The sequence below is a fragment of the Vulpes lagopus genome, chromosome 13, assembly GCF_018345385.1.
Source record: "Vulpes lagopus strain Blue_001 chromosome 13, ASM1834538v1, whole genome shotgun sequence".
Taxonomy (NCBI): domain Eukaryota; kingdom Metazoa; phylum Chordata; class Mammalia; order Carnivora; family Canidae; genus Vulpes; species Vulpes lagopus.
The window spans coordinates 54,822,554-54,847,886 of NC_054836.1; the positions used below are offsets into that span (position 1 = coordinate 54,822,554).

The 25,333-nt window shown below is 33.5% G+C and overlaps 1 protein-coding gene across 2 annotated transcripts in view; it reads right to left on the minus strand.

Moving 5' to 3' along the window:
* Nucleotides 1–256: 256 nt before the first annotated feature.
* TFEC (transcription factor EC) overlaps nucleotides 257–25,333 on the minus strand; it is a 103,068-nt gene continuing 77,991 nt past the window's right edge. For both annotated transcript variants that reach the window (XM_041727703.1, XM_041727704.1), the window contains exons 4-8: nucleotides 18,123–18,237; nucleotides 15,952–16,008; nucleotides 11,644–11,719; nucleotides 6,955–7,102; nucleotides 257–6,060 (exon numbers count right to left, since the gene is read on the minus strand). In XM_041727703.1, coding sequence (XP_041583637.1) covers nucleotides 5,680–6,060; nucleotides 6,955–7,102; nucleotides 11,644–11,719; nucleotides 15,952–16,008; nucleotides 18,123–18,237 — 777 coding nt within the window. In that variant the 3' untranslated portion in view covers nucleotides 257–5,679. The remainder of the gene's footprint in view (nucleotides 6,061–6,954; nucleotides 7,103–11,643; nucleotides 11,720–15,951; nucleotides 16,009–18,122; nucleotides 18,238–25,333) is intronic.

Consider the following 25,333-nt stretch of genomic DNA (forward strand, 5'->3'; position numbering starts at 1 on the left):
GCAAATTTGCAACAGTTTGATAAATATTTTCCATAAGTCAAAACCGTAACAGCATGGAAAAGCAGATGGTGGGAGACTGTAATAAAGAATGTAACAATTATTTTCATTAATAGGGAAATATGGGATCACTCTTTTCAGCATGGACTGTGCAGTGAGCAGTTGTCAGTTGTGAAGTCTTGGGGCTGTTAAGTATCCTTTCAGATGATTAACTCACATTTTTTATTTTCCAGTGCAGTCTACAAAGGCAAAATAAAAGGTATATTAAAGAATTTAATAAGTCTGTGCTTTCATTTAATGTATACAAAGAAAATACTGGTACAGTTTTTAAAGCATGTGCACAAAGATTTATGTATGTATTAGAGTACACACCAGTTTTCTTCATTTTCCTAGAAAATAAGACACATTACTTTGTTATTAAAAATGAAAAATAGCAATAATTACAAATTCTATGGTCTTATTAGACTAGCAATGTTTTCTTGATCTAAGCAGTGTTAGATGAAAGTTATAGGAATGTTACTTTAGCTATTCACATATGTAAAGCACTATTAAAGTCAAAGATTTTTAACTACATTGTTATTATTAAGATTAAATAGCTGAATTAATTTTAGCCTTGTATGCCATACGCAACTGCAATGCTGTTAGATAAGGTCCTTGACTTTAGCTAGCTTTTAAATTTTAGTATCCTGATCGTATATAATTCTTTCAGCAAAATAATAGTCTACCATTTCTTTTGCGTATTTTCTCATTTGTTTGTTAAACATGATCGCCAGCTTTAACTAACACAGAGATGAAATTTATTTCTGTGGAAAAAGCAAAGTTGAAAACAAAGTATTTTTTAAATAAGATGGTAGCACAGGGATGGGAGAGGTGGCATTGCAAACACAAAATATCTTAACTTTATCCTCGAAGCCTGTTGAATAAATGTAGGAAAAAGATTTTACTGAGGGTTAAGAGAAATAATTTGGATATGTAGAAAAAATACATACATTCCTTCACAGGAAAAAGACGAAACATTCCTTTTAATGTATACAGCAGCAGAGAGTAGTATTTCATCATTAAATTAGTTGAATCCAGTGAGAGATTTTTTTTAATCAAAAGAACTATTTTTCAATAATCTCCTATACACCCAAATCCTCTATGAATGTCACAGAAAGAAAAGTAACACAGACAAATCGTAAGAAAGCTATTTTTATCAGTTTTTGAATAGGTTCCTTATTTACAAATTAAATATCTTACAAATGATGTTTGTGTACACAATGAATAATGATTACAGGAGGTTATTTGACACATCAGATCAGCAACACTCTAAATGTGTTTAGTATTTGTTAAGTACATTTAATAAAACCTCTGTAGATGTAACTTGCGCTAACTCAAGTTGACATCTTATACTTATCAACACGCAGGGCATTGGAAGGGCAAATGATGTCATTCCATGTAGCGTAAATAGGCCGTGCCATTATCAATACTGAAGTAAAATTCAATCCTTCAGGTGTTTTCAAGAAACCCAGATGGTTGATCTAGTGCTGATAACACAGCAAAATGATTAATTGATTCCAGTATTCATCTACATCTTAGATATTATGAGAGCAGTAAATATCAGCCTCGAGATATTGTAAAAACATTGAAACACTTATAGTTATGACATTTGTTTATTTAAACATCAAAATTCCACAGTATCAGAACAGCAAAAAAAGCATTTTCTTGATACCTTGAAGTATAAGAAAATTCCAATATGACTCGATCTATCAAAACAAAGAAAAAATACATTCTTTTTAACGTTGGGAAATCTAACTTCTCCCCTGACATAAAGGTAAATGAGCATGCCAAATCAAGAAACTCGTACCTAATTTTTTTAAAGTAAGAGCTATTAAATATTTTATTTACAGTCATGTGAGTGGAAAAAATGAGTTAAAAAAAAAGGAGGAAGGCTATTTCTCAATGTCCCCAGCTCATCTGGGTATTTATTATTTAGAGCTTTTTACCCATTTAAAGAAGGCTATAGCCACTGATACCCTGTCTGTAAACTGAGGAAATTTGTTCCATACATAAATTTTCCAGTTATGGGAAAGGACATTAAAAAGAAAAAAAATTATGAAGAGGTACTCAGTGGAGGTACTTGTTATTTCAAGATAGTTTGGAATTGGAAAGACTGCTTAATGTGCATCTATGAAAAGACAGTCAATATTTTATAATAAATAGAGATAAAAGATTGGATGGGACATTATCTTGAAAAGATAACTAAGAGTAATTTAAACAAAACTTTTATCTTATTTTAAACAAAGTTTATTATAATTGAAATTTTGCATTAATCCGTTGAATGAACAAAGCTTGGTTAATTGTGTATTCATTGTCCAGTGACGGCTGATGCTTTTTGTGACAAAATTGTTTAATAAATAATATACCTCTTTGGCTGTTACAAGTCTCAATTCTACAAAAATATTCTAGACATCCGTCAGTTTTTCCAAGGATCCCTTTTGGTTCTTAGAGACCCAAATAACTTGCTTTTGAATTTACGTATCTTTACCTTGATATTTATATGCATTATTTCAAACTGTCATTGCCAGATATTTACAATATCCAATAATCATAGAGAAACTGACCCATGAACATATAACAGGAGGACATAACATGTACAGGAGGTATTTAAACAACAGAGGATGTTTGAAGGGGGACTACGTTATAAGTAAACAATTTCTTTTGTGAATAGTCTAGTGTTTGGTACACTTTCACTTTCCTAGGCAACCTCATCACTTTTAGGGTTGAGAAAGTGATATACAGATAAATAGGGCTCGTTCCTCCACCACTATATATGACATTAACTATCCACTTAGCTCTTGATAGATACATAGCTACAGTGTTTTCCATTAAAGTAATTCAGGGATTCTTCATCTGGCATCTAACAAGACATTGAGGAGGTCCCTAAAACTTCTTGGTTCATGCAAATGTTGGACCATTTATACAAGTCCGTATTTTTCTGGTGAGTCTAAAACTTTTACTAGGTTCTCAATGCCTTAAAAATTTAAGAGCTACTGACTAAAATTAAGTTTTTAATCTGTTTCAGTTGACTGTGACACAGCACCACTCTACTCTGTCCTTAAAAATCCATTGCCCATTTTACAGTCCCCTGATAGCCATTATAATCCGAAAGTAGCAGCAAATATTAGTAGTATCCTTCCCAGATCTCTTTTGTCCAGACTCTGTCACCTGCGTCAAGCCCTTAAGTTAGCTAAGATTATGAGGAATGAGTTTCAGGGCTGAGTAGTAGTATTTTAACAGAATGGAAAAAGAATGACAGAGTAATGACATCATCAGTGTAAGTCTTCTCAAAATCTGAAGAAATGAGAATAATGATAAAATGAAAACAGAAATTAGCCCCTATCTAGAATGTGTTTTGCATGGACTCAAAAATATATTCCTTCTCTATGATTTGTATTGTTATATTAAACTATCAACCCAGATAATAAAGTGGAATTTTATCACAAAGTTAAAAGTATATAATGTTCTATTGAAAATTCTTGAAGTGTATCTTATTGCTCTTTTTCATATGGCATACTTCAGATGAATCTATCTATCTGGCTTTAATGAATATTCCTATAAATTTGGAATTATTTTTTTCCATGTCAAACAATAAAAATTATTTTAATTCTCCCAACTCTAAGCTAATGCTGTAAGCTAAGCCTGAGATAATTACTAGACCGTAAGAATTTAATATTTTCCCACTTTCATTAGCATTATGTCTCAAATTTTGTGATGACATATTTCCCTATGAGTAATACCTAAAGCACCCTTTCAAAAATTTATCCCAAAGTTAATATTCAAGAAAGATTACCTCTGAATTACTTCAGTAATGTGCAGTAGCATTTTAATTTTTAGGTTTCTCCCTCCTAGTAAAAAAATCCAATTTATGCCATATAATTTCATCCTAATATTCAAGCACAACCTGTTGCCAATATTATTTTCCAGGACTTCCAAGCTGGCATCTTTAGTGAATGTTCCATGAAGACACTTTATCAATCTATTCTCATTCTTATCATTTGATCAATATTATTCCCTAATATGCCCTCCTTTTCCCTAAAGTTATGCTTTGAAAAGAGGTTGCATTCTATTTTTCCATAGACTTTTGTGATTCTCCAGCTTTCTTCACTCATTTTCATTTTCTCTGACCTTCTGTATTTAGCCATATAGAGTTTAATTCTATGCATCTTCTATCTTTTGTTGTTTTTTTCTCACGTAGTCTTGTTACTCCCTGAGGAGTAAAACCATATCTTGCTCATCTGTTCTACATTTTCTTTTTTTTTTTTTTTGTTCTACATTTTCACAGGATCCGTTGCAGTTTGAGTGTCCCTCCATAAATACTCAGTGATCAGATGATCACTCATGGGGGTTTAGCACAGAGCAACATGCTTGGTGAGTCAATTCCCAATCCTAAACTCAAGAGAGAAAATTTTGAGTAAAGCATTACAGTTATAAATATTTTTAATAAATGCTAACAAAGCTAGCAAAGGGCATAGGGTACTCTAAGTACTTAGGGGAATGGAGCTCAATATAATAGGAAAAAGTTTCTGTTTTGCTAATGATTTTGTCAGTTGGCAAACAAAGTTTCCATATTTTGTCAATTTGGAGCAAAACTGTATCACCTAATTAATTTACATCCATTTTTAGAGACAGAGATAAATTTTAGATAGCTGAGAAATTGTCCTAGTAGGATTTTTTGTATTTTATTTATTGAAATGGATTATCCAATATCTCTTTTTGATGAAGAAAAGAAGATTTGGAATACGATTTCTGATGTTTACTAGAAAAATCTGAAAGTGAAGGAAAATAAAAAAGATATATACTATCTACACTGTGTGCCTGTGTATAAGTGTATGTTTGTGTAAAGGAGTAAAATTTTAGCTCGTATTCTTGAGGAAAGTACTTGGTGTGTTCCTTTTCTGAACACAGCATGTCTCCATAAATATGCAAAGACACTCTTGAAATTAGTGTAATTGAATTGACAAAAAGGTTTAGGGTCTGATTTCAGAAAGCAAAGTTTTTATGAATTTTTGGTATTGTATTGTGGAAAATTCTAATGTTTACTGTAGATTCTCTTTTCAATTAGAACTGAAAGATAATACATCATTTAACTATCTCTCCTATAGACTTGGAACTTTAAATATGTCTCCCAGACCGTGGAGAAAGTCAATGGGCTATCAGATCTGTTGGTCTTGATGCTTGAAAACTACCCTAAGGCTTGAACAGAAATGAGTTGGAAGTGAATAAGTAAAAAAAAAAGGGGGGGGGAGGGGGTTGTATACTTCAGTAGGTTTGCTCCTTGAGGTCTGTTAGGTTCCATGGTGCACCACCACATTGCTACTTTTAAAGCATTCGTAGAGAGCTATTTCTTATGTTGTACCTCTTTCCAGGAAAACACAATTTAAGTAGGTTTGGACGTCTTAGTCAAAGGGGGGAAAAAATCCATTTTAGTTCTCAATATTCTTCAACACCATCTTTCTTCTTCCTGTGAATTCTTCTGTCATTTCTAAACAGTTTTCCGCGGGCAGTAGATTCCTTTTGGAAAGAGTAAGCCAAAGCAATATGTGGAACAGAACGTAATTGCATAGCACCTGTGTAGACTTGCTTCCCAGTTGATGAATCGAGCCTGTTTGTTTTTTTCTTTTTCTTTTCTTTCTTTTTTTCTTATAACTCATCACCATCATCCGAGCTAAAACTACTTCTCCTACTGCTTTCTTTGGAAACTGCAGGGGAAGTAGCAGATAGCAGAGGATCTGTTCCAAATGGAGATACTGTGTCATCCAGGAGCATGTCATTCAATCTGTGTTCCTCTTTCAAAGCGGCACTAAATGATAAATCTGTGAAGTGTGACAAAGGATCAGAGAAGGCCATGGCTTGATCACAGAGCTCGGGGCTGGTCCCCTGAGACAAAGTCAGTTGTTGGCAATAGTCTACTGAATTCTGCTCAAGGTGGGTCTGTTGTTTGGTGACATGAGCACCCAAATCAACTGTGCCAAGTGAAGCCAGGGCTGGCAGACCGTGAGCGCGAGCCTGTATCTCTAGTTCCTGCAATTTCAAATAAGAATGATTAAATAATGACTTTGCGAGTAGACTTAACTCTAGAAAATAAAGCAGAAATAGAAGCAGAATATTAACGAGCACTCAAAATGAAGAGTAATACCTATTATAATATTCTTTGCAAGTGATGGAATCTAGTCTATGTCTAATGCCTGAAAAATAACCCTGAGGAAACTACACAGATTAAAAAAAAAGAATCCTCTTCTCATTGCTGTCTAAAGGAATACATAACATATAATGGTTCCATAGTGGCTCAGATTACAATACAGCCATTTGGAGATAGTGGAGAATATTTCACTTATTCTTTCTGATTAATTTCTCACCGTAGGACCATTTCATGGAACAAGATAGTGCTTTACCTGGCAATAAGCATGCTCACATTAAAAAAAAAATCTTGGGAGTTATGAAAACCCATATTTTGATATTTTGTGTCCAAGAACAGATGAGGAGTGACTTAATATACACTCGCACAATATGCCTTAAGGCAACAAAATCCTTAGCAATGTTACTAAAGAAATCAAAGGAAGAGGGAAGAATTTAGTGCCCAATATTGTATAGAGAAACCAATGTTTTACTTATTACTATTTTTTGCCTGGCATGACATTGTATGTTTATAAAATTGGTTCTATTTTCTGCATTTTGCAACTAGTTGTTGCCATTCATTACATTTTTAAAGCTGCCGTGATCCTGGGCTTCTAATCAAAATCTAATTGAACCAACCCAATTCGTGAGCTTCCGAAAGACAATAAAATGATCCTTCAGAAGGAAAAATAATAATTGTTCATAAGAAAAAAAAAAAACCCAGATGAGACAATGAATAAAGCTGATGATGGGTAAGTCATACATAAGCTACGTGGTTCATGGCAACATTTTTATAAAAACCTGAATCCGGAGTAGGAGCCGCCTGTTAGCCTGCTCTAATTTCTTCTGTCTGTGTTCTAATTCTCGAGCTCTCTGTTGTTCTTTCTGTAGCCACTTGATGTACTCCACTGATGCTTTCAGAATGGTTCCTTTGTTCCAGCGCATATCACTACAGAAGGGAGAGATAACCTTTTCACAATTGTGCACGTCAGCAGAATTCATAAGAACTTACAAAATCTTTTACATTAATATGAAATAATGATTTACATGACTATTATTCACTCTTAGATATTATTGCTTCTGAATAGAAATTTTAATAGAATAGTTAAGAAGCCCTTATATAGTAAAATTAATCCCAGAATGAAAATAAGTGTCAAAAGAAAGTAATAAAGTGACTTTTTGTGGGAGAGCTAAATGCAATATCATGATTCTACCATTACAGTTTTTATATTTTTAGTGAAAATTGCTTTTATTATTAACTCTGAGATTAAAATCTATGTGCGGTATTTCTGCATTAATGAACTAGGAAATGTACATTACTGAGGACTTAAGCCTAAATTTTTTAAGATCATTTCAAATGTACCAGTCTTTTAACCTACTTTCTAATAAGGTTGCTTTTATGCTTCTAAGAAAAAAAAAATAGGGTCCCTTCTGAATGGTGATCCTGAGTGATTGTGAAACAAATCAGAGTTCAGCAACGTCACTTTAAGCAATAGAGCAAAACTTTCTAGAATCATTAGGCAAATTCCTCTGCACAAACGACAGCAATACTTGTTTTAAAAGCTGGGTGCCTCTTGATGGGATGAGCACTGGGTGTTATTCTATACGTTGGCAAATTGAACACCAACAAAAAATAAATTTATTTAAAAAATTAAAAAAAATAAAAGCTGGGTGCCTATCTTTAAAGAAGTTTAAGATAAGTAAATACAGTTAAACATCATCAGATAACCTCTCAGGTTAGAGCGTAGAAAAAATACTTTAATAAAACTTAGTCTTAAGTCAGGAGAAATGATAAATCTGGAATTATGAAACAGGCTACCGATTTTAACATCTGGAAAAATACATCAATGAATTTAATCTTATATGAGAATTAATAATACATGTGGAGAATGTGGCCAAACTAATTGCTAAGAGTTAATCAGAGTTGCGGAAGACCTTGATGAATTTTCAGCTTAGAGGAATGAGATTTTTTTTTTAATACAGCAAACAGTAAGCACATAGACAAATTTTTTTTAAAGATTTATTTATTTATTTTAGAGAGAGGGAGCAAGCAATCCTTAAGTTGACTCCAAGCTAAGCAGGGAGCTCAACATTGGGGCTCAATCCCAGGATTTTGAGATCATGACTTGACCGGAAATCAAGAGTCTGCCGCTTAACCAACTGAGGCATCCTGGCACCTCAGCATGTAGGACAATTTTGAAAGGATTTTACACTTTATGTACTTTTGGTTTATGTGATCTATGCGAGATATATTGGAATTAATCTGTTTATTAAGTGAGCAGAAGTGAGCAGAGCAGAAAATATAGTTTATGAAAAAATCTGACTTCATATGCCTCCCTGGGCGATCAAATTAGATGGTAGTTCCATTAGCTGTAAAAAATTAAAGGAAGGTACAAATGCTTACGAGGGCTTGACTAAGCCATCTTCTCCTGAAAGGCATCTACCCATTACTAGAGTCTGTCTACAGGGTGTAAATGCTTTGTCAGTTCCTCTAGGGCCATCATAGCGGCTGGTCTCATTCCACTCACAGGGACTTCCCAGATGATAGGAAGTCTAAGGAAAAAGAGCCTACTTTTGTCATTGAACTGAGAAGATATCTGTAACACAAAACGGTATTGAACTCCTGAATTAAAACTCCAAGCAGCAGTAGGAGCCTTTCGGCCCTGATTTTGTTTCATTTCTTCTCCTGGGAAGAAAAACTTGAAGGACAGAAGAAATAATGCAGACAGGATAACCTCTGGTCTTAAGGCACTGTTTATTAAGTAAACCTGCAAAATGGTGGTAGAGACCACACGATGGGTCTTCTGACAATTTCTACCTGACTTCATTTGCACTGTTTTTAAAAGTTCACTCTGTTTTAAAACCATTTTTATATACAAGGTTTCTTCTTAACCAATTTATTGAGCCAAAATCAAGAGTCAGATGCTCAACCGATGAACCACCCAGGTGCCCCCCGCCTTCCATGGATCTAAGTTTTAAAGCAGTTGTGTTCCGAATTCAACCATGGGAATCACATTGGTGGGCCCTAAAGAGAAGCACTAGGGTAAGAGGTGAGGCCACAGCAAGCCCAAGGATATGATGTATTGGAACAGAGTTGGTATTGGATGCGTGGAATGCCACAGCCAGCAGTGAGGTGTCTCTTCTGGTCTGTGTTATGTGCACAGAGCCACATGTAGACTTCATCAATATCTAATGAATTAATGTGTTTTCAATAGACCCCAAATAAATTCCATTTCCATACATAGAACATAATACAATTAAAACAAATAATAATACCTCTTTCTGACATCCATAAAGAAGAGAAAAACACTTAAGAATGCTTATGATAAACTTTTCCCAATGATAGTCTCTTTTGGATGTGATTCTATGATAAACTGATTTTCTGTATTCTAGATCAAGGGTAGACAGACAACAGTCTACAGTCTATTTTTGTCAGTAATGTTTCAGTGGACACAGCCATGGTCATTCGTATACATATTGCCTACGTCTGCCTTCATGCTACAATAACAAAGTTAGAAAATTGCCACAGACTATGTGTGGTCCGCAAAGCTTGAAATATTTACTCTCCAGTCCCTTACAGGAAAAGTTTGCCATTCTTTGTTCCGGACAGTGAGTCAGAAGTAAACGGGAGCCTTTTTATAACCAAAGTTTCCAAAAAATGTAGAACAATAATCCCTCACCTAAGCTTTATAATTTGTACAGTATTCTCAGATATAGTATTTGGATTTATATTTACAAAAACTCAACCATATAGTTGGTGACGTCTAGGCAGAGTGACATCTGAAGATAGGTCTTAGAGTCCAATCTTTTTTTTTTTTTTCAGAGTCCAATCTTAAAGTCTCATCTACTTTCTGCATATGACCGTGCGCAGGCACTGTGGGTTAGCTCCACCACTTACAAGAGGACCTCTCTTAACTGACCTTTATCCAGTCACTTGCAAGATTAATTAGTGTTCTCCATTCCCTTTGTGATGCTCCCTGACTGCTGTCAAGACAAAACAGGTGATAGAGAGCAATGGGCTACCCTCTGACACATTTAGGTATTTCTGTTGTCACTGTGGTGCCATGTAACTCTTAAGAGGTTAAATTAATGCCCATTTTACTTACCACAATGATAATATAATTAAATAATTGGTACATTAGCTAGTGAAATATGAATGTCAAAAAAGAAAGCATTTATAAAAAATAGTTACTGTTTTTAGGAAGATTATAAGTTTTGGAAAGACTCAATTAAAATGTCAGTGAAGGTTGGTTGCTAAAAAATTTACTGTCACAAATAAGGATCCATTTATACTTAGGTTGTGTAAACATTTTAAAAGTCCATTTATATTGAGGTTGTGTCAGTTTTTGTTTTATTTTAAAGAAATTAAAATAGGCTATACATTTTAGTGCAGTTTATGTAAGAAAGAAAAGTTGAAACACATAGTCAAACAAAAAAGCCTTGGCCTTACACCAAATGTTTGGTGAATAAATATGCACGTATATATGTTAAGTGTTAAAAAAAAAGGGTCCTATCAGAAAAGAGAGTGTTTTCTTCTGCTAATAGAAAGAGTTGCATGCTTAGGGACTTTAAAAGATTTGAAAGTTGTCAGTATGGCCTATGTTATGACTGAATTCTTCAGACTTTCCATCCAGAGCTCTTTTGCCATTCCATCTACAATGAGGATAAATATTACATTCCCTTCTATTACAAACTACTGAATGGTCCAAGTGAGTTGGTGCATCTGGATGCAGGGAAAGAGTATTTCCAAATTTCACTAATATCACTCCATCAAACATCACTATGTTTAAATAATGGATGATCACCAGTATTTGGAAAGGCCAGTTTTCAGTTTGAATAAAACATTTTTCAAGACATTATTAATGCAACAAATCTTATTTTTATGTTTTGGAGAAACATTCAACATTCTAACTTAATACTTTGATCGATCAACTATTTCCTAAAATTTACAACCTTAAACATCTTGTTTAACCGACTTTGAGAGTTTATGACACCAAAACATGGATGAAAATTTAATTACAATAACTGATTATTGGTTGGCATCAATCAGCATGTTTTTACAATTCCATCTCTTACCTACATGTCTCTAGAACTTTGGGGCCTCTGAAAACCCAACAATTCAATAAATCTTACATTGAAAGAAGTGCTATAGCCATAAATCGGGAATACCAGTTAGTGTCATAAACAACATTTAATACCACCACTAAATTTGCCAATATCAGTGCCATATAAAAAGACCTGCTATGAACTGAGAAGAAATAATTTCCTTATTTCCTGTATCTTAGAAGAACAAATGTTAATAACACCTTTGATTCTTAATAACTACGAGGCTGGTGTAGATACCTAACTATAAAGAGCAGCAATAGCCTTACCTTTGCCATATGCTGCTCAGTTTCCTAGCAATTGTTTCTCCTCCTCCCTTCCCCCTCCCACCCATGTTGGGGGGTATTCAAACCATAACATTATTATAGAAATGATTGTTGAACTCACGGATCATTAGACTTTGGAATAAGAGTGCCAAGCTCCTTGATTCGGTAATTAATATTATACCTTCTTCTTCTTTCGACTATTAAAAGAGAAATGTTATTGATTATTCTCATTAAAGCACAGTTCACCTTTGGTCAGCTGTAAACGTTCTCAATAATCTTTAAAAAACAATGAGCAAAAAAATTTCCATATAGTCAAAAGGGCACTCAAAAATAAAAATTCAAATATATCTCAACCTAAAAGTAAAAATAACAATGTTAGAATTGTGATTCTGTTATTGGCAGTGCTTTAAAAACATTTCCTCTCAAAACAAATTTTCCATGTTTTGAAACGCTGTAATATTTACTCATACTGAAATACATATATGTATTTATATATTTCCTCTTGGATCATCATTTCACACATACGCATTTTGCCCATCAGGATCATAATCTTTTGAACTCTGCACCATGCTTGACTCTTCTTATATAATTCCTAAAGGCTTAACACAACATTTGGCAGACGGCAGGTGTGTGTGCCCAGTGAGACTGTGTCTTTTTTTTTTTTTTTTAAGATTTTACTTATTTATTTAAGAGAGAGTGAGAGAGAGAGAGCATGCATAGAGGGAGAGGGAGAAGCAGATTCCCTGCTGAGCGGAGAGCCTGAGATCATGACCTGAGCCGAAAGCAGACATTCAACTGGATGACTGAGTCATCCAGGCACCCCTAAACTGTGACCTCCTTGAAGGCAGGGGCCACTTATTCCTCATTTTTCTATCCTCAGAGGGCTTGGCATATAAGAGGTATTAAATAAATGGTGATTAGACTGTAAGTATATTTTTCTAATTTAAAATTTTTCTTTTTTTTAAATTTTTATTTATTATTTATGATAGTCACACAGAGAGAGAGAGAGAGAGGCAGAGACACAGGCAGAGGCAGAAGCAGGCTCCATGCACCGGGAGCCCGACGTGGGATTCGATCCCGGGCCTCCAGGATCACGCCCTGGGCCAAAGGCAGGCGCCAAACCGCGCGCCACCCAGGGATCCCTAAAAATTTTCAATAATAAATAGAGAAGTGGTTTTCAAACTTTGCATGCATCAGATATACATGGAGGGATTGCTAAATAGATTTGTATCCCAAACCTATTGGTAGATCTGGGTTGGGGCCCATAGATTTGCATTTCTGAAAAATTCCCAGATCATGTTGATGCAGTTTATTTAGGACCCACATTTTGAGTACTACTGGTGTAAATTCTTATGCGGAGACTGTTTTCTCTGTTTGCGTTTCCATAAATTCATTGCTTTTGGAAATTTTATGCATCTAAGAAATGTTGAATAAATGTCAGCTATACAAATACGTAGATTTTCCCATATTAACCCCTATGCAAAAGCAGTCTTACAGACTATAGTGTAGTCTTATAGTCTACTCTATATTCCTAGAAGCAAGAAATACAATATATGCTTCTATATAGTATTTTTTTTCAATAGGTAACATTTTTAAATTTTTCCAGGGAAAAATCATACATCAAAAATATTTGAGAGGGCAGCTCTGGTGGCTCAGCGGTTTAGCACCACCTTCAGCGCTGGGCGTGATCCGGGGGTCTCTGGATCAAGTCCCACGTCAGGCTCCCTGCATGGAGCCTGCTTCTCCTTCTGCCTGTGTCTCTCTCTCTGTGTGTCTCTTATGAATAAATAAAATCTTTAAAAATATATATTTGAGAATACTTTATACATGCTAAAAATTAAGATCTGCTACCAGAAACAAGGAAAGTCATGAAAGAATAACAATTGTCTCTACAAAGCAATTTACCATGAATGGATTTGACCTTCAGTAGTAATATATTGGGATTACTCTAAAATTAGAATATAATTGATTCTCTAGAGAGTTTATTTTCCCTCTTTGCCAATCTTGTTTTCCCTATCAAAAAACAATGACACTACATTAAAAAACTGAAAATAAACAAAGGTAAAGCTGAGAGAAATACACACATATTTCACAGTAAGAATTACTAATAATTCTATGTTCACACATACACACTCCTATATTATAAAACAGACTTTTAAATATAAGATGAAGAATAGCTGTGAAGGATATTCCTCAAAATATGGAACTGGTTTAGTCCTATAATATTTCTTCAAGATCTATTATTTAAATGTACCTTATGTAAAATATCAGAAATTCCGACTCTTCTTAGATTATGCTTGATAAATTTTTAATGGCTAATTATATTGAGAACCTTGTTCCTCAATGTTTTCGTATGCAGTACTAGTTATTTGTAAAGGAGTCGAGTTTTAAGAAATTCCCGAATTATGGTATGCCATCTGTGGTTTCAGTCTTCACAGTTTTGATATATCCATTCCTTCCTGACCTGAGAGGAGGGTGCGAGAGGCCCCTATCCTGGACCCACACTTAAGAGGAGCTATTTTTGCCTTCTCTCACCACACCCTTCCCCCTGAGCAAGTCCAGCACAGAGTCAAACTCCACTCTGAGTAACTGGTACCAGGAATATCCTCCTAAATGCCCTGAGCCCATTTCCAGAGCCTGTGGAGGCCACTTTCTGGGTCTGTCCTCCTGAGCGAGGACCATGCCACCAGTGTGCTCACCTCTAGGCTCAAGGTGCAGAAGGGGGAAGTTATTTACACAGATGGGTGTGGAGTTAAAATGTACAAGATGAGTGTTCATACTCCTGTCTAAGGTCACTGGCAGCACAGAATGAGACAAGGAGCGGGGAGAGCAGTGAGCTGGGCTGTTGGCTGACGGCTGCCTTTGCCTTACCCCCACACCCCCACTCAGAGCTCCAATAATCTGAGAGTTTTAATTCACCCCTGGCCCTCCGGTCCTTAGAAAGAAATAGAGAATACATAATGTAGCACTCTCCAGCTTGAGTTACACCTTTTAAATATTTAGGCTTCAGGAGAGTGAGTCTCTGTCCTCTTGCCAGGATCCTCACAAATTTTAGGGTTTGTCCTAGATTTGTTGGATTTAAAATAGGATATTAAAGTGTTTTTAACATTGATATCTCCAAAAAGCAACATCTCCCACTAAGGGAGTCTGGATTAGAAAACACTTGACAATGGATGTAACAGGAACTCATCATGCTTGATGCTAAGTGACCTGCTATTTAAACTATAGATGGAGAGAAGAGGAGACAAGAGGAAGGAGAGTAATAATGAGTTAGCAGGTTTAAAACTAAGAGAGAAGCCATAGTTCCTTGCTGCATTAATCCCTTCGATCAACAACTAGTCCCCCCCCAACACCCCCCCACCACATGCTCATCATGTTCTACTTGTCTTACAACCTAGACCAAAGCTCATCTGCTCTACCGCTAAGGGCCATCAGAATCAGATCATTTCCCTCTCCATGACTGCCCTGAGGACAGAACCACTTGCCAGCTTTTCCTTCCCAGTCTCCTAGTCAGCAAACTCTGACCCGTCGTGATGCAGGCAGAAGCAATGTGAGCAAGACATAGGGTTCACAGGTACATGTAGAATCAATTTCAGCTAATCCCATGTAAGAACATTTCTGGCTTGTTTTAGAGCTTTCAAGTTTTTATTTATTTTTATTCTATTTTATTCTTTTCTCAGTTTTTGATTTGGCTTCCAAAACAGAAAAGCTTCACACTTAATTAGTCAGGCTCACTTGAGACATTAAGCACTTGAGACAGGACCAAACACTATCAAGCTCAACATTGCTGCTAGTCTACTTCCCTCGCTGGTATTTCTCCATTTCATGTGACCCATTATCAGAGTCAAAGTGGCCCCCAGGAAGGCATCAGAGACATTTATTTATTTATTTATTTATTTATTTATTTATTTATTGAAGAGAGAGAATTGAGCAGTACAATATAAGCAATGCTTTTCAGGTAACTTATCGTTAGGAAAGGAGGAGCAGCTTGACACAGAAAGATGAGAACACGGAATTGTTTCTTGCTGTATAAGTGATGTACATTTTCTAAAACCACTTTTATCTCTTTAAACCTTTGAGACAATGAGTCACAACAGAGTTCAAATGTAACTAAATGCACTCATCTCTGTCTCACCCAGCCTGCTTAAGAGAGACAGAATGATCAAGGAGACGATTTGAGATGTTTCACTTCCTAAAAATATGTAGCTCTTCTGAGAGTTCACATCATTTAAATGTCCCAAAATAGCTCAACTGGTGAATATATACTATTCATTTTGGTCTTTTTGGTTATGTGACCTCCTAATACTTATGGAGTGACAATAAAAGACCACATATTTTAACCTCCATTCATTTCCTCCCGCGTTTTTTCTTTTTTTTTTTCTTTCTTTTCTTTTTTTGTTTTTTAAGAGAAAAAGGAAAATATACTCACTGAGGTTGTGGTTATCCTTTTTTTGTCTCTCTTTTGCCAAAGCTCGAGTGTCTGTTTCTGATCGAAAGGAAGATAATTTAAATAGTACTTAGTTCTATTTTACAACTTCTCTAGTCAACATAATTCAGAAATATTAGGTGGAAATACAATATTACTTGCTCCAAATGCTATAATGATATTTTTATGCAAATATTTAGAAATTTGGAGCAGAGCACTTTTTGAAAGAGGCAATGGCGAATCTTTTAGGGTTTAAGTAGTAAAACTTGGATTTGTATTCTGGCCTTCCATTTGCTAGCCATGTGATCTATTACCTAAGTTCTCTGCGTCTCAGCTCATCTGTAAAATTGGCATAATACCTATCTGATAAGCATTGTGATGATGAAAAGCAGTACAGTGCACAGCAAATACTAAACTGCTCACTCATTAGTTTTTGAAGAATTTTAAGATCATTCAAAATTATTTCACCCTAATTTTTACAACCAACATTTTTCATAAATAATGATGATTTCTACATCCCTGGAGTTGGAACTAGCTACACTTGTCAGATATTCCCATCAAACAGTTCCCGGAGATTACACTTTGCTCTGTGTGCTACATGGTTGCAAGCATTTGTGATAATATCCGACATGGCTTGCAATGATTCTTACGATATTCACACCTTTGGTAGTTCTTTTGCACATTAAACAGGGCTGACCTGTGACACCAATGGAATATTGTGGAAATGACTAATGTGGCTTCCAAGACTAGATCATAAAAGATATGTTCAGACCACTTTAGTGTCTCTTGGATCACCAGTTGTAATGTCATGAGGATGTTCGATCAGCCCCATGGAGAGGTTCATGTGGTAAAGAACCAAAGCCTCTTGCCAACAAGCAGGACTTACTTGCAATACCTGTGACTGAACTGTTTTGGGAGCACATCCTCGGCTATCTTGTGTCAAATGTCTGTACCTCTGGACGACATCCTGACTGCAACCTTATGAAAGACTTGAGTGACAACCAATATTCTAAGCCATCTCTGGATTTCTGACCCATAGAGATGATATGAGATAATAAATGTTTATTATTTCTAGCTGTTAAGTTTTATATAGTAATAAATGATTAATGCAGTGTTTCTTACATGATTCTAGTTTTTAAAACAGGTAATATAGGAATACATTTACTTAAATTTATTTATTTAACTGAGGAGGGCACTTGATGGGATGAGCACTGGGTGTTATACTATACATTGGCAAATTGAACTTAAATAAAAAAGTAATAAAAATAATTTTGCTTATTAAAAACTATATTAATTCATTTTAGTCTCAATAATTTGTATGCATAGACATTTTTGAGTTACTGGCTAGGCTCCAAGAATGGACATATTACACTTACTAAAAATGTTAATATCAACTGTGTAAAAATTATTAAAGATCAGTGTTTGGGCTCCAAATTGAAAACTTGTTACAGAAATATCAATAAATAAATGAATATATAAATAAAATGAATTTTATTTTATTCTTATGGAGAAACTAATACTGGACTTTATAAATCAGGAAATCCTTATATTGAAGCACATCTGCTTCAAATCAGCTGTACAACTGTGAAAATGACTCCCCTGACCTTTGATTTCTTCATCTATATACTGGAGGAATTTGACAGTGCCCCTACAATTCTTTGAGTTGTAGGAACTTTGAAACAAACTATTGAAAATTGAGTGTATTTTTCTTTTACCTACTTGAGAAAGGTATATGTGAGTGTATCACAAAATTCATAAAACAAGCTAAAAAGGGGGACAATCTAATTGTTTTATATCAAATTTCACATACTGAAGAGACTATTTTTCCCTGATCAATTGATCTATTATTTTGCAACCATGTTAATAAATTGCATCAGTTCAATATCAAAATGATCCAACATTAAGTGAAAAACTTAGTCAAGTTGTCATATATTTGTGTAGAGTGTACATGTATATTTGCCTAGTTCCTGAAATAATCAATTCAGTTGAATTGTAAGTTATGTTAACTTGCTGCTTATCATAGAAAAAAAGGGTAGATTTGCTATCTATATTTCTCCAATTTTAACTGATTATCTTGTTAATATTTTTAAGATTCTATTTAGCTTGATAATATATGTCACTCATAAGTTAAGTAGTTGACTTCAGAAGGGATAAAATTATAAAAGCAACATTACCTGTAATTTCTCTTTTCATTGGCAGACTACTTGGACAGGAAGCACTTGTAAGGCCCATATTAACTGGTGAAATTCCCTGCTCACCACTGTATACATCCAAAATACTTCCAGATAACTTTAGAAAGAAAAGGGAGAAAAGGTGAATCAAACCTTCTGTGGACATTGGTATATTTTCATGCATATTTTAAATTTGTCATCTTATTAATAATAAAATCTGATGCTGTATATCAGCATCTTAATTTTAAACAAGAGTGAGTGTGCACTGACTTTTAAAAATCATTATGGGATGCTTGTGGATATGTTGAAAAAAGCTATTTATATTTAAGTAAAAAGAGAAATTATTTCACTCATGAAAGAAAATTCTGATTAATATTTACAAAGTTATGGAAGTTTGATCTGTGCATTACCTAGTTATAAATGAGTAAGATTTCAAAAATCATTTGGACAAAATCAGTATACGTATTAGCAAAGCTGGAAAGTTCATTGCGTATCATAAATTAGGTATAAATGGTTGAACATTTTGGAACTCTTAATACCATCAGTGCTACTAGCAACTCACAGTCAAGAGGTGTTTTACAACTGTTAATTAAGTGAGAAACTTTCTTTCCTTCCTGGAAGGCATATTTTTTCTCATCGCACACTTAATGTTCTAGATTATTATAAATATCCCAGCTGGTAACCAAAAGTAGTCTAAAACTACTTTTGCCTCTAGTGGATATAGGGTACATCTAATTATAGAAACACTGCAATTCTTAATGTGCTTCTTGAGAATAATTTTTCAGAAAACTAAGTTTCTTTATAACACAATTCAAAATTGTACAAATTTATTATTTAAAATATGCTTATTGATTTGACTTCCCAAGAAAATTTAATTCAAATAATATTCATAATTCAAGTTAATAGTCATTATTCCAGGACAAGCCATATTTAAAATGTAGGATTTGAACATTTAAAATATTTCCATTCTAAGTATCTTTATTTAATTTCTGGGCAGTAAAATAAGAACTGAATAAGTAGTACCTTTTTTCTATCCTTAAAACTAGAAACACTATAAATAATCAAACAAAGTTACAACCAGATTATTAAAGAGATTCTTAACTCCTTATTTCCATTTTTTGTAAACTCCAAATCAAATTGAGGAGATTTTTTATACTTATATAATCAGACTGAAAATAAATGTGAAGAACGAACATTTTAAGACCAAAATTAATTCTGACATAATAATCCATTAAACTCCATATAATAAATATTGTGTATTTCTGATGGAAATGAACTTGGATAATACAGTGGAAATCAGGCTAACATATGCAAATGTGCATAACAATAAGGGCATCATAGATTGAACTTGTTATTCTGATATATATTTCTATATATCGGCTCTTTTTATTATTTACTCTATTAAGAATCCTCATCTTTATTTTATATAAACTCTGTTTAAAATGTATCTTTACTACATAAATCTTGGAAAGTAACTTAATTTGGGTAATTATTCCTTTTCAATTTCTCATCTGAAAAATAAGGATGAAGTTGATTAAATTGGATAGATGATGAATGCTTATATCAGAACAATACAATCAGGAAAAGAAATCCAAGAAGCAGATTTCCCTAACGTGTGAGTCATTTAGTCATATTGTAAAAGCAAAAAGTTTCCAAGACCTCTTTTAAAAATCTTGTTGGTTATAGGCTGAGGCATCACCAACCTAAATTGTACATTTCCGTTGTGCCTTTGAGAAACATAATGGATGTGCTGAACAAAAAGATAGGGAGTGAGGGGGAAGGAAGAGGGAAGGTACCAGAGAAAGGACACTTTTCTCTGAAGACCTTGAATTTAGATGGATTTCAATGCAGCAGTTGCAAATTGCAAAAATGTTTAAGAAGAAAACGAGCCATATTACATACAAACTGTAACAATAAAGTGATAGGTTCCTAACTATAAATTATTCTGGGTCCATATTACTTGGTCAGGCCATATCTAATATAGAAATGGTGCTGGAATTCTGATAATGAATCTAATCCTGCTTAACGATGGGTATCTTACATTTTCTTCTGACCTTGATTATTGTTTAATTTATGCCCTAAAGCATAATGATTAATATCCTCTTTAATTTTATGCTGTAGGTACTACTCTATTTTAGGTAAATGGCTAATCACTTTGAATATCATTAGACAATTGGTTTTAATTTCAAAGTATGTCCTATACTTCCTGTGATCTATAGTGTCTTTTCTCCATTAAAAGATATGGGTACAATGGTATTTAAAATTTAAAGATTACATACACCCTTGAAAAGGATTACAAAGCAAAATTATATTTCCTTTTCTCAAAGGTATAAGTTACTTAGGTAATGTGTTGACTTTATTTGGTAGATTAGTAGGAAACTAGATAGATTTTTTATGAAGAACTATTTATTACTCTGGTTGGAAACATTCTTTTTTGGTAAGGCAAAACCTTTGACATGACGACAGGGGAACATACCATATTAACAAAATCACAAATTTTAAAGAAATTATATAAAGAATTTATCATAAAAATCTTTTCAACAAGGTAAAACATACTCCTCAAGATGACACTTCTTTCTGATAAAAAACCTGAACTCCTGATCTCAAAAGTTACTTTGAAGTGGAGTGATTGGCAGTGGTTCCTGTTGTCTAGGATTCTCCACCTTAGATTTTAGTCAAATCTCCACTACTGAGATTATAGAGACTGAAGTGGACTAGGCTCTGACCTTCCCACATATATACTGCCTTCACAGTAGCCAATATTTCCTGAAGAAAACAAGCAAACCAGTAAAAATAGCAAAACAGCTGAGGAAAATGACTATTTCAAAAGTAAACAACATGCAGTGTGAGAAATAACATCAGAAGCAAAAATTTAAAGAACCAAGGAAGATCACATGAAACCAAATTTCTTTTTTTTAAATTTGTATTTATTTATGATAGTCACACACAGAGAGAGAGAGAGAGGCAGAGACACAGGCAGAGGGAGAAGCAGGCTCCATGCACCGGGAGTCCGATGTGGGGTTCGATCCCGGGTCTCCAGGATCGCGCCCTGGGCCAAAGGCAGGCACCAAACTGCTGCACCACCCAGGGATCCCCCAAATTTCTTAAATTAGTCTAATATTCATTCTAAAAAAAACATTTGTAATAATTTATAACATAAAATGAGAACAAATAAACATACAGATGGCTAAAGTGAATAAGCAGAAACAAGAGGTTTGAAAATACAGTACTTGAAAAAAAGTATTATAAAAAATGTAATATGGAAAAGTAGCATAATAACACAGTGAGAAAGGCATAATGGAATTAGTAAAATATAAAACCAAATTGAAGTAATATTTCAGGAGGATAAAGAAAAGTTCCCAGAAATAAGACATATGAAAGAAAATCTAATCAGTATGGAGGATAGTTATTAGAATTACAATACAGATAGTAGGAGTCCCAGAGAGCAAGAAAAATAAAATTCAAAGAGAGAAAATACTTTAAGAAATAATAGAGATACATTTCTGATAATTAACTAAAGTCTATTATTTTATTTCATTATATTATATTATATTATATTATATTATATTATATTATATTATATTTTGATATAAAAATCAAAGGGCCTATAGGATGTGAAAGAATATAGATAGGAAAAACCTACACCCAGACATATAATAGTGAAATTTTAGAATATTTTTAGAATATTTTAGAATTTTAGAAATTTTAGAATTTTATTTTATTAAATTTATTTATTTAGAATTTATTTAATAGAATTAATTTATTAGAATATTTTAGAATTTTAGAAATTTTAGAAATTTTAGAATATAAAACCAAGAGGAAAAATTAAAGTCTAAAGAGAAAAAGGTAAGATTATGTCCAAAGGAACAAGACTCTGATTAATACAAGAGTTTTTAATAGTAAAATTGAATGATAGGGGAAAGTGAATCATTAGTTTTTAAATGTTGAAAGAAAAGAACTTAAAACATGAGTTTTATATCCAGCCCAAGTGTCATTCACAAATGAGATCATGATGAAAATATTTCTAGAGGCATAATATTTAGGTACTTCATCCAAACTGTTTTCAATGTTAGTATGAGGTACCTAAATAGAAGTAGATATTTAAAGGATATGCTTCAAAAACATGAAATAAAAATTATCAAATATCTTAGTAAGTGGTTGTAGTCTAAAAAAGATAAGGGTAACCAAAGTAAAAAAGTGAAATATATAATGATATAACTCAGTATTAAAGTAAATAATATCAGTATGATTGATTGGAGTAGAAGGAAACCAGAGGATGTAAAAGTAGTTATAAAGTACTAAGGAGAAAAATGGGCACACCTAAATAATAAGTTAAGATGAGAGAAACAGGTGAAAATACATCAGTGTAAATAAGTTAAACCTCTCAGCAAAAAGACTGATAGTTTGGATACAACAGTACAAAGGACACACCTACATAGTAAAAGGACACACAAAGTTTGAAAATTAAGGGATGGAAAAAGATATAGGCAGCAAATAATAACATAGAAAACTGACATAGCTATATAAATATAAGAGAAAATAGATTTTAAAATTAGAAAAAGTATTAGGGATAGACAGTCTCTATATAATAATAAAGAGTTCAATTCTCCAAAAACACATTATAATTATAAGCATGCATTCATCTTATAAAATAACCTAAAAATATGTGAAACAAAATGTTTTGTACTATAAGGCAAAATTAATAAATCCACCAATGTATTAAGAAATTTTGACATTTCTCCTCATTTTTGAAAAGTGAAGCAGGCAACAATAATCAATAATGTCATAGAATATTTGAATAATAAAACTAAAAGCTTGGCCCAATGGACACTGTATACTTCCATATCCAAAAATTAGAGAATACACAATTTTCTTGAGTACATATGGAATGTATATAAGTATTGACTATGAACTCAGTCAAAAAACACCTTCAATGTATTTCACAGAGACCTGATTTCTAAAATGCTTGGAAATTTTTAAATAACTCAAGGGTAAAGACAAAATCATGCTGAAATTTAGAAAGAAATAAAAGATACTAAAAATACACAGAAAGAAACATCTGGTATATGGCAAGACAATGCTTTCAAAGAAATTTACACCCTTAAATAGTAATATGAGAAAAATTGATACAAATGTGAAGTTTGATAAATTAACATTCTCAACAAGCTAGAAAAATAACCAAATAAGACCAAAGAAAGTAGAACAGATAATAAAATAAAAGCATAAATTATTGAAAAAAAAGTCAATCCACAAGGCAAAATTTCTTTTTTTAAATTAACAAGAATGACATGTTTCCTGCAAGAGTTATCAAAAAAGAGTTATCAAAAAAATTTCTTTTTTTAAGTTAATAAGAATGACATGTTTCCTGCAAGAGTTATAAAAAAAAACATATAATATCAAGTTATTCTTCAAAAAGAATTAAGAATAAATAAATAATATTGCAAGTGAAAGTAAGATAATACTAAGAGCACAAGCTGGGATTTAAAAATATGTTTTTTTCCCCTGAGATCAGGAACAAGCAAGACAAGGATGCCTGCTTTCACTATCTCTATACAGCACAGTATTAGAAATTCTTGTCAGAGCAAATAGGCAAGAAAAAGAAACAAAACTCACCCAAATTGGAGAAGAATGAGTAAAATGATCTTTGTTCATTGATCATATATTTAGAAAAACCTGAGATTACACACACACCTATACACACACACACAGTACTAGAGCTAATAAAAGAATTCAGTGAAGTTGCCAGATATAAAATCAACATGCAAAAGTCACTTGCATCTTTATATACTAACAATAAAGAATCTGGGGGCACCTGGGTGGCTCAGTTTGTTAAGCATCTGCCTTCTGTTCAGGTTGTGATCCCAGGGGGATGGAGCCCTGTATTGGGCTCCCTGCTCAGCGGGGAGCCTGCTTCTTCCTCCACAATCCTTCTCCATCCCTCCCCCATTGCTCTCTCTCCTATCTCTCTGTCTCTTTCCAGAATAAGTAAAAATAAAATCTTAAAACAATAAAGATTCTGAAAGAAAATTAAGAAACCAGTCCTATTTACAGTAATATCAAAAAGAATAAAATATTTAGTAATATATTTACCCATGGAGACAAAAAACTTGTACACTGAAAACTAAAAAATATTGCCACAGGAAAAAAAATTTAAATAAATTAAAATAAAATATATTGCTAATAGAAATTAAGGAAGACAGACATCACATATTTATTGATCAGGCAACTTAATGTTGTTAAGATGGCAACAGTACCCAAAGTGATCTACAAAATTAATTGAACCTCAAAAGCATTTTTTTTGCAGAAAAATAAAAAACCATTCTGAAATCCATATAGAAGTTTGAGGGTCTCCAAACAGTAAAAGAGCAAAGGTAGAGGATTCACACTACCAGTTTTTAAAACTTACGACAAAGTGACAATAAGCAAAACAGTGTGGTGCTGGCATAATAGCAGACATAGATTAATGGAGTGGAATTTCTGCATTATTTGAGACATAGTGCAGAAATATATCCTCAAGTATATGGTCAAATGATTGTTGACAAAGGTGCCAAGATCATTCAATTGGGAAAGGACAATCTTTTCAAAAAATGGTGTTGGGGAAAGTGGATATCCACATGCAAAAGAACGAAGTTGGACCCTTCTCTTAAATGATACACAAAAATTAACTTGAAATGGATCAAAGACCTAAACATAAGAGCTAAAACTATGAAGATTCTAGGGAAAAAGATAGGGGGAATCTTCATGATAATGTGTTCAGTGATGATTTTTTTTAATACAAGAACAAAATCACAGGCAACCAAAAAATATAATTTAGACTTCATCAGAATTTAAAGCTTTGTACATCAAAGCACACTCTCAAGAGAGTGAAAAGATAATCCATAAGCATACTATTGCAACTATTTCCAAATCATCTAAGAGATTAATATCAGACTATATTTTTAAAAATTCCAACAGCTCAACAACAACAACAAACCACCCAATTAAGAAATGGGCAAAGGATTTGAATAGACATTTCTTCAAAGAAGAGCTACAAAAAGCCAATAAGCACATGAAAAGATGGTCAACACCACTACTCATTAGGGAACTATTAATCAATACTACAATGTGGTACTACTTCACATTCACTAAGAGGATGATATCAAGAGGAAGGAAAATAACAAGTGCTGGTAGGGATGTGAAAATTGGAATCTTGGTGCATTGCTGCCAGGAATGTG